General features: G+C 44.1%; 1 protein-coding gene across 3 annotated transcripts in view; it reads right to left on the bottom strand.

Moving 5' to 3' along the window:
• Window positions 1–18656, bottom strand: part of igsf9bb (immunoglobulin superfamily, member 9Bb) — a 195939-nt gene that overhangs the window by 110771 nt on the left and 66512 nt on the right. For all 3 annotated transcript variants that reach the window (XM_046307239.1, XM_046307240.1, XM_046307241.1), the window contains exon 3: window positions 16571–16717. In XM_046307239.1, the coding sequence (XP_046163195.1) occupies window positions 16571–16717 (147 nt within the window). The remainder of the gene's footprint in view (window positions 1–16570; window positions 16718–18656) is intronic.

Raw genomic sequence — 18656 nt, 5'->3', positions numbered from 1 at the left:
ATCGGGACATATCATCCTCTGAGACAATTGGCCCGTCTCCCGACAAAACAGACCCCCAGCGTCCCTACCTGAGAGAGAGAGAGACACACACACACTGGCTTATAGAGGAGAGAGTAAATGACTCAGAGCATTCTCTAATTTTCAATTCCTCTTTCTTCATAGTCTACACATCTATAACCTCCTTATTACATAAGTTATCTGCTTACATGTGTAACCCAAAAGCTTTGTCCCAGTCATGTCAATCAGTTACCATCAGCACCAAGAACCATAGTGGGGCTAATTGTGGGTCAATGGGTCAACGTGGTTGACATGGGCTACCAAAGGAACAGGTGAATTCATTAAAAAGGTTTAATTTGTAGTGTGTCATAAACATTATTTGCATAGAATTGTACCAACTTCCCAAAGGTGGTTAAGATTGATTAATTCAAAGGAATATAAAATTATGTATTTGTAGGCACTACATTGCAGAAAGATATTGAGTACTGTACTGCAGTGTACACAAACTTTAGACTGAACCACAGACAGAGAGCGAAAGAACAGCAGATCTCATAACCTCATCAACTGCTGCTTGTCTGCTCCATGTGTTGAATAGCAAGCAGGGTTTTTTCAAAATCAAAATTGGGCTCAGGTGGTGGGCATGGCGGGGGTGTGGCCATGCGCGGCCCAAAAATTGAGGCTCTTCTGTTCGCCGCAGTGACACCATTTTGCTGTTTTAAAGCACATATCCTGCAATTCTACACATCTTGCCATGGGGTTGAGAGAAAATCTGCAGATTTAAAGCTAATTTCCTGCAATTCTACACATTTAGACATGGCTAATGCTATCAGAGTGAATCAAATATTATAACAAAATCATTGGGGGCCCCATGCCATGACAAAAATACTCCTGAATGCATAATTTTTTACATTTTAGATTCTACCTGACTGTCTAGCTTTTATTTTGGTGATTGTTAGATCTCAAAGACTATCTTATTTTTTTTTAAATAAAGAGGTTCATTATCTTTTCTACGTGCTTTATATCTGGTTTTAGTTTGAGTTTTTTCCATACCGAAAATTATATAAACTCAGCAAAAAAAGAAATAGCAAACATGTATAAATATTTGTATGACCATAACAAGATTCAACAACAGACATAAACTGAACAAGTTCCACAGACATGTGACTAACAGAAATGGAATAATGTGTACCTGAACAAAGGGGGGTCAAAATCAAAAGTAACAGTCAGTATCTGGTGTGGCCACCAGCTGCATTAAGCACTGCAGTGCTTCTCTTCCTCGTGGACTGCACCAGATTTGCCAGTTCTTGCTGTGAGATGTTACCCCACTCTTCCACCAAGGCACAAGCAAGTTCCCGGACATTTCTGGGGGTCCAACAGGTCCCCGACATGCTCAATGGGATTGAGAGCCGGGTTCTTCGCTGGCCATGGCAGAACACGGACATTCCTGTCTTGCAGGAAATCATGCACAGAACGAGCAGTATGGCTGGTGGCATTGTCATGCTGGAGGGTCATGTCTGGATTAGAGGTCAACCGATTATGATTTTTCAACGCCGATACCGGTTATTGGAGGACCAAAAAAGCCGATACCGATTAATCAGCCAATTTTTTGGTTTGTTATTTATTTGTAATAATGACAATTACAACAATACTAAGTTAACACATTTTAACTTAATATAATAGATCAATAAAATCAATTTAGCCTCAAATAAAGAATGAAACATGTTCAATTTGGTTTAAATAATGCAAAAACAAAGTGTTGAAGAAGAAAGTAATATGTGCCGATATGCAATATGTGCCATGTAAAAATGTGTGCCATGTAAAAATGTGTGCCGTGTAAAAATGTGCCATGTAAAAAAGCTTATGTTTAAGTTACTTGCTCAGAACATGAGAACATATGAAAGTTGGTGGTTCCTTTTAACATGAGACTTCAATATTCCAAGGTAAGAGGTTTTGATTGGAGAAATTAAATTGATTGGACATGATTTGTAAAGGCGCACACCTGTCTACAGTGGGGCAAAAAAGTATTTAGTCAGTTACCAATTGTGCAAGTTCTCCCACTTAAAAAGATGAGAGAGGCCTGTAATGTTCATCATATACAACTATGACAGACAAAATTAGAAACAAAAATCCAGAAAAATCACATAGTAGGATTTTTAATTCATTTATTTTCAAATTATGGTGGAAAATAAGTATTTGGTCAATAACAAAAGTTTCTCAATACTTACCCTTTGTTGGCAATGACAGAGGTCAAACATTTTCTGTAAGTCTTCACAAGGTTTTCATACACCGTTGCTGGTATTTTAGTCCATTCCTCCATGCAGATCTCTTCTAGAGCAGTGATGTTTTGGGGCTGTTGCTGGGCAACACGGACTTTCAACTCCCTCCAAAGATTTTCTATGGGGTTGAGATCTGGAGACTGGCTAGGCCACTCCAGGACCTTGAAATGCTTCTTACGAAGCCACTCCTTCGTTGCCCGGGCGGTGTGTTTGGGATCATTGTCATGATGAAGATGAAAAGTGGCTGGGTCTTTCAATGCCCTTGCTGATGGAAGGAGGTTTTCACTCAAAATCTCACAATACATGGCCCCATTCATTCTTTCCTTTACACGGATCAGTCGTCCTGGTCCCTTTGCAGAAAAACAGCCCCAAAGCATGATGTTTCCACCCCCATGCTTCACAATAGGTATGGTGTTCTTTGGATGCAACTCAGCAATTCTTTGTCCTCCAAACACGACGAGTTGAGTTTTTACCAAAAAGTTATATTTTGATTTCATCTGACCATATGACATTCTCCCAATCTTCTTCTGGATCATCCAAATGCTCTCTATCAAACTTCAGACGGGCCTGGCCATGTACTGGCTTAAGCAGGGGGACATCTGGCACTGCAGGATTTGAGTCCCTGGCGGTGTAGTGTGTTACTGATGGTAGGCTTTGTTACTTTGGTCCCAGCTCTCTGCAGGTCATTCACTAGGTCCCCCCCGTGTGGTTCTGGGATTTTTGCTCTCCGTTCTTGTGATCATTTTGACACCACGGGGTGAGATCTTGCATGGAGCCCCAGATCGAGGGAGATTATCAGTGGTCTTGTATGTCTTCAATTTCCTAATAATTGCTCCCACAGTTGATTTATTCAAACCAAGCTGTTTACCTATTGCAGATTCAGTCTTCCCAGCCTAATTTTCTTTCTGGTGTCCTTTGACAGCTCTTTGGTCTTGGCCATGGTGGAGTTTGGAGTGTGACTGTTTGAGGTTGTGGACAGGTGTCTTTTATACTGATAACAAGTTCAAACAGGTGCCATTAATACAGGTATCGAGTGGAGGACAAAGGAGCCTCTTAAAGAAGAAGTTACATGTCTGTGAGAGCCAGAAATCTTGCTTGTTTGTAGGTGACCAAATACTTATTTATTTTCCACAGGCCTCTCTCATCTTTTAAGTGGGAGAACTTGCACAATTGGTGGCTGACTAAATACTCCCCCCCCCCCACTGTATATAAGGTCCCCAGTTGACAGTGCATGAAAGAAAAACCAAGCCATCAGGTCAAAGGAATTGTCTGTAGAGCTCAAAGACAGGATTGTGTCGAAGCACAGATCTAGGGAAGGGTCCCAAAATATTTATGCAGCATTGAAGGTCCCAAAGAACACGGTGGCCTCCATCATTCTTAAATGGGAGTTTGGAACCACTAATACCCTTCCTAGAGCTGGACAATTGGGGGAGAAGGGTCTTGGTCAGAGAGGTGACCAAGAACCCAATGGTCTCTCTGACAGAGCTCCAGAGTTCCTCTGTAGAGATGGGAGAACCTTGCAGAAGGACAAACATCTCTGCAGCACTCTACCATCAGGCCTTTATTGCACATCACAGCCTGCTTGGAGTTTGCCAAAAGGCATCTAAAGGACTCTCAGACCATAGGAAACAATATTCTCTGGTCTGATGACACCAAGATTGAACTGTTTGGCCTTACAGTGTAACATGGTGGTGGCAGCATCATACTGTGGGGATGTTTTTCATCGGCAGGGACTGGGATAGTAGTCAGGATCGAGGCAAAGATGAACTGAGCAAAGTACAGAGAGATCCTTGATGAAAACTTGCTCCAGAGTGCTCAGGACCTGACTGGGGTGAAGGTTCACCTCTTAACAGGACAACAACCTTAAGCACACAGCCAAGACAACGCAGGACTGGCTTATAGACCTGAAAATAACTGTGCAGTCATGCTCCCCATCAACCTGACAGAGCTTGAGAGGATCTGCAGAGAACAATGGGAGAAACTCCCCGAATACAGGTGTACTAAACTTGTAGCGTTGTACCCAAGAAGACTAGAGGCTGTAATCGCTGTCAAAGGTGCTTCAACAAAGTACTGAGTAAAGGGTCTGAATACTTATGTAAATGCAATATATCTTTTTTTGTTGTTGAGCTAAATTAGCAAACATTTCTAAAACACTATTTTTGCTTTGTCATTATGTGGTATTGTGTGTAGATTGATAAGGGGAAAACAATTAAGGGATCTGAATACTTTCCTGAAGGCACTGTAAATGGGCCGCACATGTCTATTTCATTTTCAATCAATCTGCAAAAATGTATAAAAACATGTTTATACCAAGAGATTATGGGGTATTGTGTGTAAATGGGTGATAAAAATATATTTAATCCATTTTGAATTCAGGCTAACAACAAAATGTGGAACAGGTCAAGGGGTATGAATACTTCACTGTCACCCTCAGCCTTAGTTTGAATGATCAATGCATTAGAGATGGATCTTGTGGGCTCTACCCGCCCTCCATACTAACACACAAGCACACCATAGTCCTTCCATTTAATCTATTCTAATGCTTACCTGTGCTTAACAGTCTCTCCAACCTATAGCAGTGATTCCCCTATATTAATTTAGCAGTGGCAGGCCACCACTCCAAAAAATATGATTGAATTAAAATGTTTACAATATTATAATGCTTTTTAAAATTTTATTTAAATGGCATGGCACCGAGTCCCTATTGATTTTGTTATAATTTTTGAGTAACTCGGATAGCATAAGAACACAGTATAATACATGGCAAAATTAATAGAATTGCAGAACATTTCCTTTAAAACTGCACATTTTCTCTCTGACCCATGGCAAAACGTGTAGAATTGGAGCAGGAAATTATCTTTAAAACAGCAACGTTTTGAATCTGCGGACAAGAGGAGGGTCTCTAAAATCTTAGGTCGAGGACAGTGCCATTGGCCATGCCCACTACCACACACCCACCCTGAGGTCACTTTGCCACCGCTTCTGAAGAAAATCCTGGGGAAACACTGCAATAGGGTTGTGTTGCAGAGTCTCTCCAACCAATCGGGTTGTGCATTTAGCTATCCTTCAGCTGCTGGCTAATGATGAAGTCTGTGCTACTGAAGTCCCTGTTTTTCCAGTACCAACACCAACAGAGCAAGAGTTGGTTAGAGCTATGGACAGCTGAAAAAACACACTTACCTTTTTTTATTTATTTGACCTTTATTTAACTAGGCAAGTCAATTAAGAACAAATTCTTATTTTCAATGACCGCCTAGGAACAGTGAGTTAAACTGCCTGTTCAGGGGCAGAACGACAGATTTGTACCTTGTCAGCTCAGGGGTTTGAACTTGCAACCTTCCGGTTCCTAGTCCAACACTAACCACTAGGCTACCCTGCCGCCCCAAGGGCAACACTCTGAAACAACTGCATCCAATACATTAGGAATGTCTGTATGCCTTACATATGAGCTCTAATAAAACAATTATGTCATCCCCAAGAACATCACAGCCTCCCCATGATGTGTTAAAAAAGGTTCTTCATTTTACCTGTCGTCGATAGCAGAATGAACCGACACTGACATCCCAACAACACCGTCTCTAATATGTCCTCAGCTGCCTACCATTCATTTAGCACCTCTCTGCCCTGACAATGACATCACATAGTGAGGCTAGAGTGTTCAGGGAGAAATAATGCTACAATTCATGTTTGAGTGTCATCCTATTGTGCTAATCTTGTGGGATCGTTAGGATTAGCATGGCAGGCCATAAACATCAAAATGTCTGAACCATGTTTGATTATGTCTTTGGTAGTTCTGGTTCTACGCCAAACATGACTTGACAATAAGTATGATGCTGTCCTTAAAACATATATCAGTGGATATCATTCACCTGTCCTGTGGCATTTTACCCCCATTGCACTTCGCTCATAGTTGTGTCTGTTATTTGATGGAAATGGTTTGCCTGGCTGCCAGTCTGTTTCTGCTTTCTTGACAAATCCTTATGGAATTGTCATGTCTGCTGTGTGTTATTGAGTGATAAGGAGTTGGCAAGAGCAAAAACAGATCTGAGACCAGGCTCGAAAATTGTCTCTTCTACTTTCTATCTGTGTCTAGTCTCTAGACTACAGCCACATCACAACAGCAGCATCAAATCTAGCGGTTTCCCTGACAAGCACTTTAGTCCTGGCTTACAGTCCTGGGTAAATCATTTAACTGTGATCTGTATCTCGCTTTGACACAGGGTCTGGGGAGAAAAGTGAGAATTGGGTCCGCGGAAACTGTTCACTCGACGACAACCTTTTACCTCGGCTGACATGGGACGCGGCCTTTATATTTGTAGCCAGCAATTGAGGCAGTGTGACTGAACTAAATAGTGAGGAGAAACGCTATTTATCAGATTAGGTGTGTGTGAAGTCGACATGGTTAGGCGACAAGTGGCGTTCAGTCTATCTGGAAACTGCCAACTTGTACGTTCACTTCAGACACAGAAGACTCTAGATTATTCCACACTGCCACTCTGTCAAGCGTTGGCGTATTGTAAAGGAATAACAGTGGGCAGCTGCTAACAGCAAAAGAGAGAAAGACAACATGTAACAGTTCATATTGGAAATGATTAACATACACTGGAAATTCCTGGAATTCCAAGTCCTTTCAGTGCTTGTGCATTATTATGTACAGTTGAAGTCGGAAGTTTACATACACAGGTTGGAGTCATTAAAACTCGTTTTTCAGCCACTCCACAAATGTCTTGTTAACAAACTATAGTTTTGGCAAGTCAGTTAGGACATCTACTTTGTGCATGAAAAATGTAATTTTTCCAACAATTGTTTACAAACAGATTATTTCACTTATAATTCACTGCATCACAATTCCAGTGGGTCAGAAGTTTACACACAATAAGTTGACTGTGCCTTTAAACAGCTTGGAAAATTCCAGAAAATGATGTCATGGCTTTAGAAGCTTATGATAGGCTAATTGACATACATGGAGTCAATTGAAGGTGTACCTGTGGATGTATTTCAAGGTCTACCTGACAACTCAGTGCCACCTTGCTTGACATCATGGGAAAATCAAAAGAAATCAGCCAAGACCTCAGAAAAATAATTGTAGACCTCCACAAGTCTGGTTCATCCTTGGGAGCAATTTTCAAATGCCTGAAGGTACCACGTTCATCTGTACAAACAATAGTATGCAAGTATAAACACCATGGGACCAAACTGCCGTCATACCGCTCAGGAACAAACTAACAGACACGTTCTGTCTCCCAGAGATGAACATATTTTGGTGCGAAAAGTGCAAATCAATCCCAGGATAACAGCAGAGGACCTTGTGAAGATGCTGGAGGAAACAGGTACAACAGTATCTATATCCACAGTAAAACGAGTCCTATATCGACTTAACCTGAAAGGCCACTCAGCAAGGAAGAAGCCACTGCTCCAAAACCGCCATAAAAAGACAGACTACTGTTTGCAACTGCACATGGGGACAATGATCGTACTTTTTGGAGAAATATCCTCTGGTCTGATGAAACAAAAATAGAATTGTTTGGCCATAATGACCATTGTTGTGTTTGGAGGAAAAAGGGGGATGCTTGCAAGCCGAAGAACACCATCCCATCCGTGAAGCACGGGGGTGACGCATCATGTTGTGAGGGTGCTTTGCTGCAGGAGAGACTGGTGCACTTCACAAAATAGATGGCGTCATGAGGTAGGAAAATCATTTGTTATGGAATATATTGAAGCAACATCTCAAGACATCAGTCAGGAAGTTAAAGCTTAGCACAGCTAAAAACTGTTCAAATGGGTCTTCCAAATGGACAATGACCCCAAAAAGCAGACTTGAAACTCAAAGTTGTGGCAAAATGGCTTAAGGACAACAAAGTCAAGTTATTGGAGTAGCCATCACAAAGCCCTGACCTCAATCCCATAGCAATTTTGTGGGCAAAACTGTAAAAGTGTGTGTGAGCAAGGAAGCCTACAAACCTGAGTCAGTTACACCAGCTCTGTCAGGAGGAATGGGCCAAAATTCACCCAACTTATTGTGGGAAGCTTGTGGAAGGCTACCGGAAACATTTGACCCAAGTTAAACAATTTTAAGGCAATGCTACTGTCACGCCTTGGTCATTGTATTTTGTGTTTTTGTTATATGTTTGGGTAGGCCAGGGTGTGACATGGGTTTATATGTTGTTTTTCGTATTGGGGTTTGTAGTATTTGGGATCGCAGCTGATTAGGGGTGTTGTATAGGCTTGGCTGCCTGAGGCGATTCTCAATCAGTCAGGTGATTTTCGTTGTCTCTGATTGGGAACCGTATTTAGGGAGCCATAGTTTCTCTTTGTATTTTGTGGGTGATTGTTCCTGTCTTTGTGTAGTTTCACCAGATAGGCTGTAATAGGTTCACGTTCCGTTTGTTGTTTTCGTCTTTCAGTTATTTCATGTACCGTCATTTCTTTCATTAAAGTCATGAGTAACCAACACGCTGCATTTCGGTCCGACTCTCTTTCTTCAACAGACGAACGCCGTTACAGAATCACCCACCACTCACGGACCGAGCAGTGTGTAAACTGGCAGGAGCGAAAGGAAGACGTTATGGACGGTAGAGGCATGGAGTATACGACGTGGGAAGAAATTGACAGGTGGGCGGCCGACCCAGAGAGAGTGCAGACGCCCGCCTGGGATTCGCTGCAGCAATGCGAAGAGGGCTAATAGGCGAATGGAGTCAATAAAAAGGAAAACACGGTGACGCAGAGCGAAAACCGAAAGTAACCCCCAATTATTTATTGGGGGAGGGCGCAGAGAGAGAGTGGCTGAGTCAGGGTTCAGACCTGAGCCAACTCTCCCTGTTAATCGTGAAGAGCAGTTGCAGTGGGAGAGGCTGCACCACTTGGAGAATTGGACATGGGAGGAGGAATTAGACGGTAAAGGACCCTGGGCTCAGCCTGGAGAATATCGCCGTCCCAAGGAAGAAATAGAAGCAGCAAAATCGGAGAGGCGCTGGTATGAGGAGGCAGCACGGCGACGCGGTTGGAAAAGCAGCCCAAAAAAATTATTGGGAGGGGGCTAGAAGGGAGTATGGTTATGCCAGGTAGGAGACCTGCGCAAACTCCCTGTGCTCACCGTTGGACTAGAGAGACCGGGCAGGCACCGTGTTATGCTATGGAGCGCACGGTGTTTCCAGTGCGGGTGCAGAGCCAGGTGCGGCACATACCAGCCCTTCCTATTGGCCGGGCTAGAGTGGGCATCGAGCCAGGTAAGCTTGGGCAGGCTCGGTGCTCAAGAGCTCCAGTGCGCCTGCACGGTCCGGTCTATCAGAGCCACCTCCACACACCAGTCCTCCGGTAGCAGCTCCCCGCACCAGGCTTCCTGTGCATGTCCTCGATCCAGTACCACCAGTTCCAGCACCACGCACCAGGCCTCCAGTGCGCCTCGCCTGTTCAGCGCAGCCAGCTCTTTTCTCCTCTCCTGCGCTGTCGGAGTCTCCCGTCCTGTTTAGCGCCGCCAGTGCTCCCAGTCTGCCCAGCGCCGCCAGTGCTCCCAGTCTGCCCAGCGCCGCCAGTGCTCCCAGTCTCTTCCAGATCTGCCAGACAACCAGTCTCTTCCAGATCTGCCAGACAACCAGTCTCTTCCAGATCAGCCAGACAACCAGTCTCTTCCAGATCAGCCAGACAACCAGTCTCTTCCAGATCTGCCAGACAACCAGTCCCTTCCAGATCTGCCAGACAACCAGTCCCTTCCAGATCTGCCAGACAACCAGTCTCTTCCAGATCTGCCAGACAACCAGTCTCTTCCAGATCTGCCAGACAACCAGTCTCTTCCAGATCTGCTTGTCAACCAGAATCTTCCAGATCTGCTTGTCAACCAGAATCTTCCAGATCTGCTTGTCAACCTGAATCTTCCAGATCTGCTTGTCAACCTGAATCTTCCAGTTCCGCCAGCCAGCCAGGATTTACCGGAGCCTACTACCTGCCTGAGCTTCATCTCAGTACTGGGCTTCATCTCAGTACTGGGCTTCCTCTCAGTACTGGGCTTCCTCTCAGTACTGGGCTTCCTCTCAGTACTGGGCTTCCTCTCAGTACTGGGCTTCCTCTCAGTACTGAGCTGCCCCTCTGTCCCGAGCTGCCCCTCTGTCCCGAGCTGCCCCTCTGTCCCGAGCTGCCCCTCTGTCCCGAGCTGCCCCTCTGTCCCGAGCTGCCCCTCTGTCCCGAGCTGCCCCTCTGTCCCGAGCTGCCCCTCTGTCCCGAGCTGCCCCTCTGTCCCGAGCTGCCCCTCTGTCCCGAGCTGCCCCTCTGTCCCGAGCTGCTCCTCAGTTATGTGGGGATCTGGGTGAGGACTATTAGGCCATGGTCGGCGGAGAGGGTGGATTATCCCAGGACGCGAAGGGGAGGAACAAGGACATTAATGGAGTGGGGTCCACGTCCCGAGCCGGAACCGCCACCATGGACAGACGCCCACCCGGACCCTCCCTATGCTTTTGAGGTGCGTCCGGGAGTCCGCACCTTGGGAGGGGGGGGGTTCTGTCACGCCTTGGTCATTGTATTTTGTGTTTTTGTTATATGTTTGGGTAGGCCAGGGTGTGACATGGGTTTATATGTTGTTTTTCGTATTGGGGTTTGTAGTATTTGGGATCGCGGCTGATTAGGGGTGTTGTATAGGCTTGGCTGCCTGAGGCGATTCTCAATCAGTCAGGTGATTTTCGTTGTCTCTGATTGGGAACCGTATTTAGGGAGCCATAGTTTCTCTTTGTATTTCGTGGGTGATTGTTCCTGTCTTTGTGTAGTTTCACCAGATAGGCTGTAATAGGTTCACGTTCCGTTTGTTGTTTTCGTCTTTCAGTTATTTCATGTACCGTCATTTCTTTCATTAAAGTCATGAGTAACCAACACGCTGCATTTTGGTCCGACGCTCTTTCTTCAACAGACGAACGTCGTTACAGCTACCAAATACTAATTGAGTGTAAACTGATCCACTGAGAATGAGATGAAAGAACTAAAAGCTGAAATAAGTAATTCTCTCTACTATTATTATGTGTATTATTCTGTGTATTATTCTGACATTTCACATTCTTAAAATAAAGTGGCGATCCTAACTTACCTAAGACAGGGAATTTTTACTCTGATTAAATGTCAGGAATTTTGAAAAAAAATGTTTTTGGCTAAAGTGTATGTCAACTTCCAACTTCAACTGTATAGAAAAGTATGTAGACACCCCTTCAAATGAGTGGATACAGCAATTTCAGCCATACCCGTTGCTGACAAGTGTATAAAATCAAGTACACCGCCATGCAATTTCCACAGAAAAAACATTGGCAGTAGAATGGCCTTACTGAAGAGCTCAGTGACTTTCAACGTGGCACCGTCATAGGATGCCACCTTTCCAACAAGTCAGTTCGTCAAATTTCTGCCCTGCTGGAGCTGCCCCGGTCAATTCAAACGCTGTTATTTTGAAGTGGAAACGTCTAGGAACACTCGGTATTGGTACCCCATATATTTATTATTAAATGTTATTACTTTTCTATTATTTCTCTCTGCATTGTTGGTAAGATTAGGTGTGTGTGAAGTCGACAACCAATTGTAACTCACTCCCTCAACGCTACTGAAGCTAACGGCTAAGTAAGCAAATCATTGTTAGTCCACACTTCACAAAGCATGTGACGTATAAAATGTGTTTTGATTGTTGTACTCAATAACTCAATGCTCTAAATGACTATCGCATTGAAAACCACAAATGCACAATTAAGAGGGATTCAAACACCGGCGGCATGCACCCTCAAGTTCTGAGGGGGCACAAAGTAGATTAAGATGGCTGCGGGGTGGTCCGGAGGGGCTCCCCATCCTTAAGTTGTAGAATTTTTCATTTTTCAAACACCTGAAAGTATTTTCTGCAATCTCGAGTCATAATCATTATGCCTAATTACATGTCTGTATCCTCCTGACTGGTGGTTCTTTTTATTTAAAGAAATGAAATATGCTTTTCTGCATCTCTGCTAAAATCTGGGTAAAATATTGAAAGGAACATGAGTCTTATTCAGTACATTTAGTTATTGATTACTTTTCCAAGGTCTACCAACCTTGCAGGCAGGCATGTCAGTTGAGATAGTTAGATAAGCTAGCTAATCTAATTTGATTGCTACTCTAGCCTGAAATGGGTTCTTGGTAGTTGGTTATAAGCTTGGGCGATTGAGAACATCTGGGTTACCTAAAGTCAACTTCATAAAATAATTGTTTTGTTTTATTTTCTGAAGACAAAAAAAAAATCACGTGCCCCATGGGCATGACGCCTCTGGATTCAAATAGCCTTGTGGTGAAAGAGAGCACTCAAGTGGACTCTGGCCGATAAGTCTGCACAGGAAGAATCAAGGACCATCACAAACATAATTGAAAAAAGCTCTACTACAATATGATAGGCTATAACAGGTAACCGAGAAACACAAGTGTAGAATATAGTAGGGAAAACTGTTTTGATGCACTAGAATTCCACTGTTGGTTCTCAATGTTTGCTGGAAGCATAAAAATAACTACTAGAGGAGATATCCATGAAGGATGTCCTCCCAGAACAGCCAGTTCCTTATTTTATTGTATGGAAGGGGTGCAACCAAAGAAAAGGGGAAGAAGCTTGGCAAGTTAGCTATATGAGATCAAACACAGAACTCCTCTATTTGCCCGAAAAGCAAATAAAAAGTGTACGCTCTCAGATCTATTCCCAGTTCTCTTAATTGAAAGGATAGTTAACCAAATACAATAGAAAAATTGGACACATTAGAATTTTGGGTGAACTACCCCTTTAAGAGGTAGTTAGAGGGTGGTACAATCTCAAAGTGTGCTGCTGTAATGCTTTCATAATTAAGCTGCAGAGGAGGAAGGAAGGAACCATTTGTTTGGATAAGAGGGGTAGTTTGTCGAGTGTGCCTGGGGAACTGATGCAAGTGGGTTGTTGTGAGTAATGGTCCCTTCCACTTTGAAGCATGACAGTACTGAAAAACCTCCCACTCTGCGAGGCATCATGTTCTGATGTGGCAGCACTGCTCCAAGCCCACTCCAATACCTGTTACTTTTCATTCCTCCTCTTTCTTTTCATCCTTCCTTTCAAGTTGTTCTACACATTTGAAAAGTAATGTGTTTTTGTACAGTTGGTCCCTTTTCATTGTAAAAGCTCCTCACATGTCGCTTGTACCAAAGTGAATACGTCTCCTCTAGTATAGGACGAGTGCTACTGAAATAAAGTAGGTTATTATCATCATTTTGGATTCCTCAGTCTTCATTCTTTGCATCAAAGTTGCAAGGAACATTATGCAGATTATTGGGCCATTGCTCCTCCAGTCTGGGTTGTTTATTTAATCCTATAGGGATAAACAGTGGCTAGGGGTCATGTGTAAATCTGTTTTCAGAGCACGAGTGGAGACATTTAAAAAAAACATTTCATCCCCTTTTCCTTTTTTCTAGAGTGCTGTGTGAGAGAGAACTAGAGAGAGAGAAATAGAGCGAGAGAGCGATAGAGTAAGAGAGAACTAGAGATAAAGTGAACACAACAGAGAGAGAAATAGAGCGAGAGTGCGATAGAGTGAGAGAGCACGTGAGAGAGCGAGAAAGAGAGCAATGGAGCGATGGTGCGATGGAGAGAGACAGGATATAGAGAAGCTGTGCAGCTTATATGCATTGCAGATCTCTGCTGCAAAGGAGGGATGGAGGGATGAGAGCTATTTTTGGGGGTGTAGGAACCAAGCCTTGGGGATCTGAACCAGAGAGAATCACCTAAAGGGCATAGGAGGCTGCACTGTCAGAGAAAGAGAGGCACCGGTGGAGCTTCAGATCGCTGAACAGCACTGTAGGGTTATTCACATACTGTATCAGACCCAATGTGACTGAAGTGAAGCCTATGTCCTTCAAGTCACCCCATGTCCTCCATGTATGCGCACAGCAAGCACAGTTCTAGGATCAGCTTATCTGGATCCTAAAATCCTAAACTCTACACAGAGAAGCTAGCCATGACATCATTCCCACCAACCACTCTCCCCTTCCCTCATATGTCACGTGGCTCACACCTTGGTTGACAGGGTGCGGGAGGGGCGAGGAATATCACAGCATCACAACAGACTCAACCATTGCCCAACCAATTGTAACTCACTCCCTCAACGCTACTGAAGCTAACTGCTAATTAAGAACGTTCCCCAAATAGCGTCCTGACAACCGAGACGACCAAGGCACAACAAGCAAAGGTTGCTGCTTTATCCATCATCATTATGCGCCTGGCCCAAACCCTGAGAGAGTTCTGGCAGCACGAGGCGCCATAAATATATTCATGGCATTACATAAGGCATTTTGCTGTGTTATTTGAAGGCAAGAGGCAGGCAGGAAGCAGGCAGGAGGCAGGCAGTCACAATGTTGGAAGGGATGGTAATGAGTTCTTTGAGTGGCATCTCATAAAAAATTCTAGAACACAGGGCCGTCGCCACGGTGCCGATTGAAGTGCTTGGAGTTGATTCCATTTACCTACTTGAAGATTGACATCTCTGTCTAGTCCCAATGACATCAAACGTGGGACTCGACAATGCTGCTCGACTACACAACTCCTTTGGGTTTGTTCGTTTTTCATACCGTACCTTCTTTGAGGATTTTGCATATGAAACACGTGGTGTCTAATGAAACGCTAATGGCACTTCAAGAAATGGAAAATGCATTTGAAAGTGATATACATTATCCACTGACAGGTTAGCCAACTAGTTGGACCAACTACCAGTTTTCACATGAACTTCACCAGCGTGGGTTAGCGTTAGCATAAAGTTGCAGAGGTGTGACGTCGGCTTAACCAATTGATAACTTCTCACTCTTAATAAGGTGAGGCGCTCTAAACCTGCTGCCAGGGCTAAACGGAGCCCCTGCTATCAGTGCCTAGTCAAAAGGGACTCAGCTGGTACACTGACCTGGCAACAATCCACTACGTCGATGCTAAGCAGACAGATTTAAGAGGGGCCTCCGAGTACACAAATAGGCATGCCGTCACTGCAAACAGGCACGTGCATACACATACAGTACATGCCCAGACAAACACACACACACACACACACACACAGTGGCTGGCTACAGTTGCGGTTAGGGCAGTGTCCACATTTAATCCATTGATTTGATCTCGGAACTAATCTTACTGATCAGGATCAAGAGGAGTTTATGCTCAGGTAAGTTTTGCTTTAGACAAACACAGAATTCAAGGACAGCCACAATAGTCAAGGGCTTTGTTCTATCAAAACTGGTTTCCTGGATCAGTTAAAAATACCATTCTTCCAGCACACAGAGGAGGCATGATTGAACTGAGTTTATTTGTTGTTTCACACAGCGCAACACTTTATTGAGCACACAAATCCTCAACGTGCATTCTGGTAGTGGACAACAATGTTTTTACTTATCTCAGCAACCCAGCTACCATGTATGACTACGTAGGACTCCTGCAGCTATCACATGTCAGACATATTACCAAGTCGAATACATATTGCAAATATTACATGTACTTGAGGTGGACTTGAAGCAATGGAGTCCAAAAAGTGCAACTCTGCAGGCCAGGCAAACTAACTCAAGTGCCCTTCAACTTTCTCAAATAATACTTGGAATAAGTATACAACCCAAGCCTGTCCCACACAAAACATCCACCACAAGAGAGTAAATCTACTCTGTAGACAAAACAGCCCATGACTGAATCCATTGTACCGAATGAAACCACTCTCCAAAAAAACAGAATCAGCTGCATCAAAGACCCATTGACAAAGCCAAACTCACTTGCTATGTTGATAACTACAGTCTCATTATACGACATTCATCCCAACCAAAGCAGTCAGGGCTGGGGTGTCCAGCCAGTCCAACAGCTGCTGCAGTGAATCCATTTTGGTTAGTCTAGCAGAGGTGTGACAGTGGCAAAGCAGAGGGGCCCGGGGCCTAAATGACTGGCTCCTCTCCAGAGCTCCGGGTAAGTCATACAGCACTGATGACACTGAGCTAATGTGCTGTGACCAGGGACCGGGGGAGGCCGTGTGTCTGTCTGTGGTGTCTGTTGCCACAGCAACAGATGTCTGCATGTGGGGGGGTTGCATGTGTGTGTATGAGAGAGTGATGGAGTATGTGTACGTGTGTGTACGAGTGAATGATGGAGAGAGACAAAGAGAAAGAGTGTGTGGGTGTGCATATGTGTGTGTGTGTGTGTGTGTGTGTGTGTGTGTGTGTGTGTGTGTGTGTGTGTGTGTGTGTGTGTGTGTGTGTGTGTGTGTGTGTGTGTGTGTGTGTGTGTGTGTGTGTGTGTGTGTGTGTGTGTGTGTGTGTGTGTCATCCACCAAACTCACCGTTGACTGTGAGGTGCACCCAGCTGCCGTTGTGAAAGGTGTGGTACTGCTGCTCCAGCATCAGGACCTTACACTCATACCAGCCCTGGTCGTCTGAACGCACCTTCTCAATCCGCAGAGAAGATTTGCCGTGCAGACTGGCTCTGCCTGGGGGAAGGACGGGAAGGAAGGAGGGAGAGATTAATAAGAGGGGTCAAACCAGGAAACATAGCCAGTATACAGTATACTTTTTTTACCGGGCCACTGGGCTTGGGTTAAAAATACATATTTTTTTATTTTTGCTAGCACAAGGATGAGTAATTTCGATTCCCGGGACCACCCATACGTAGAATGTATGCACACATGACTGTAAGTCGCTTTGGATAAAAGCGTCTGCTAAATGGCATATATTATTATTATTATTATTAATTAACCCAGTCTGTGAGCCAGTAGGGCATCTCTTACTCACTGAAGCATTTTTGTGAAAAAAGTACACGACTGGATGGACTGGACGGGCAGTAGCCACAATAGCCACAAACTGTTCAATGCCAGTCCGAGAGCACCCTATGTAGTTACAGTAGCAAGCGTACATGGACATGATATGTAATAATAACAGCCATTTTAGCACACGAACTAACCCCGATTTACATAAGTTTGAACAGAAGTGATGTGAGTAAATAGCCTTTGGTGAAATAACTAGAATAATAATAATAAAAGCCCCTCATTATTCAGCCAGCTAGCATAAGGCATAGCTCCCAGGGGTCAAGATTGGCAAGATTAAATGGTTTTAGTATTCTCCCAAGTGAAGTTTGCCTGCTAGATAGCAATGAGGTTTACATGCCAGATGAAAAGAAGATACCCGGTATAATTTTTTATTTATTTCACCTTTATTTAACCAGGTAGGCTAGTTGAGAACAAGTTCCCGTTTTGGTCTATAAAAGCGGAAGGAACGTCGTTAGATGGACTTGTTTAATTTTGGGTCGCGCAAGCAGGATGCGGTTCCGAACCCCAACACCCTACCAGACCCACAGAAACAGAGCCACGAGAGCCTGCCCCATCTGAATCCATCATAACACTAAGGGGTCAGACACTCGAGAAATCTGACTGCCAATTAGTACTTAGCAAAGTAGGAGCAGGGCAAGCATTTTGTGTCAGCCTTAGGGGGCCTGGCTCGCCCTACCGTACCTCCTTACCCATCCAACAAAAATATTTTAATATTGCTAATTTATTTGACCGAGACGCCCGCTGACAGAAAGACACATCAATCTCAGATAAAACACCAGAGCGAGCTAAACAGCGCCCCTCTGTCTCAGTATATGTAGCCCATGTATCTGATGCTGTCTGTCCAGAAAGAGGAAGCATTTTTGGCCAGACAGCATCAAATACATGTGATACATATAGTAAGGCAAAAGGGCGCTGTTCTCCGGTGTGTTTCAGCCAGTTGCGAATTAAAAGGAAAGTCAGCGAGGGCACAGTTTGTTTGGATGAAAGATTTTTTGGGACGAACATGCGAAGGTAGCCTACATCTTGGTATTTGTTTGACAATCAGATGAAACCATAATGATTGGTTGTGTTAATGCCACATTAAAAGGTAATACATTTTTTTTGTGACAGTTAAATGACGTGCTTACTATAAAACCCATTTAAAAAAAAAAACGTATAAGAAACGTGCCCCTCTATGGAAATCAAATGCCCATCCAACTGATTCGTTCTGGCATCGGCCCTGAGTAGAAGGCCATTCCTTCTCTTGCTAGAACAAAAGATGCACATGCTGTGAACCAACCTGGTACCGACAAACCTGGGGGAGCTGACAAGAGTTACAAGGAAAAAGCAAGTCCCCTCAGCAATGTCCCAACATCTAGTGGAAAGCCTTCCCAGAAGAGTGGAAACTGTTATAGCAGTAAAAGCGGGACCAACTCCATATTAATGCACTGGAGTTTGGATGAAAAAAAAGTGTTTGACAAGAAAGTGTCCACATACGGTAGTGTAGTTGTGGCCATCTGGCTGGAATCAACAAGGGCTTGGTACACATTCTAGTTCGCTAGAAACAACATTAGTGCAGCTTGCTAGTTAGCTAGCATTAGCTATCTACAGCAGGTACAAGCCA

This window comes from Oncorhynchus gorbuscha, linkage group LG16, assembly GCF_021184085.1.
Source record: "Oncorhynchus gorbuscha isolate QuinsamMale2020 ecotype Even-year linkage group LG16, OgorEven_v1.0, whole genome shotgun sequence".
Classification (NCBI taxonomy): Eukaryota; Metazoa; Chordata; class Actinopteri; order Salmoniformes; family Salmonidae; genus Oncorhynchus; species Oncorhynchus gorbuscha.
The sequence above is the reverse complement of the archived record's forward strand: the minus strand, read 5'-3'. Positions and strand labels throughout refer to the sequence as shown.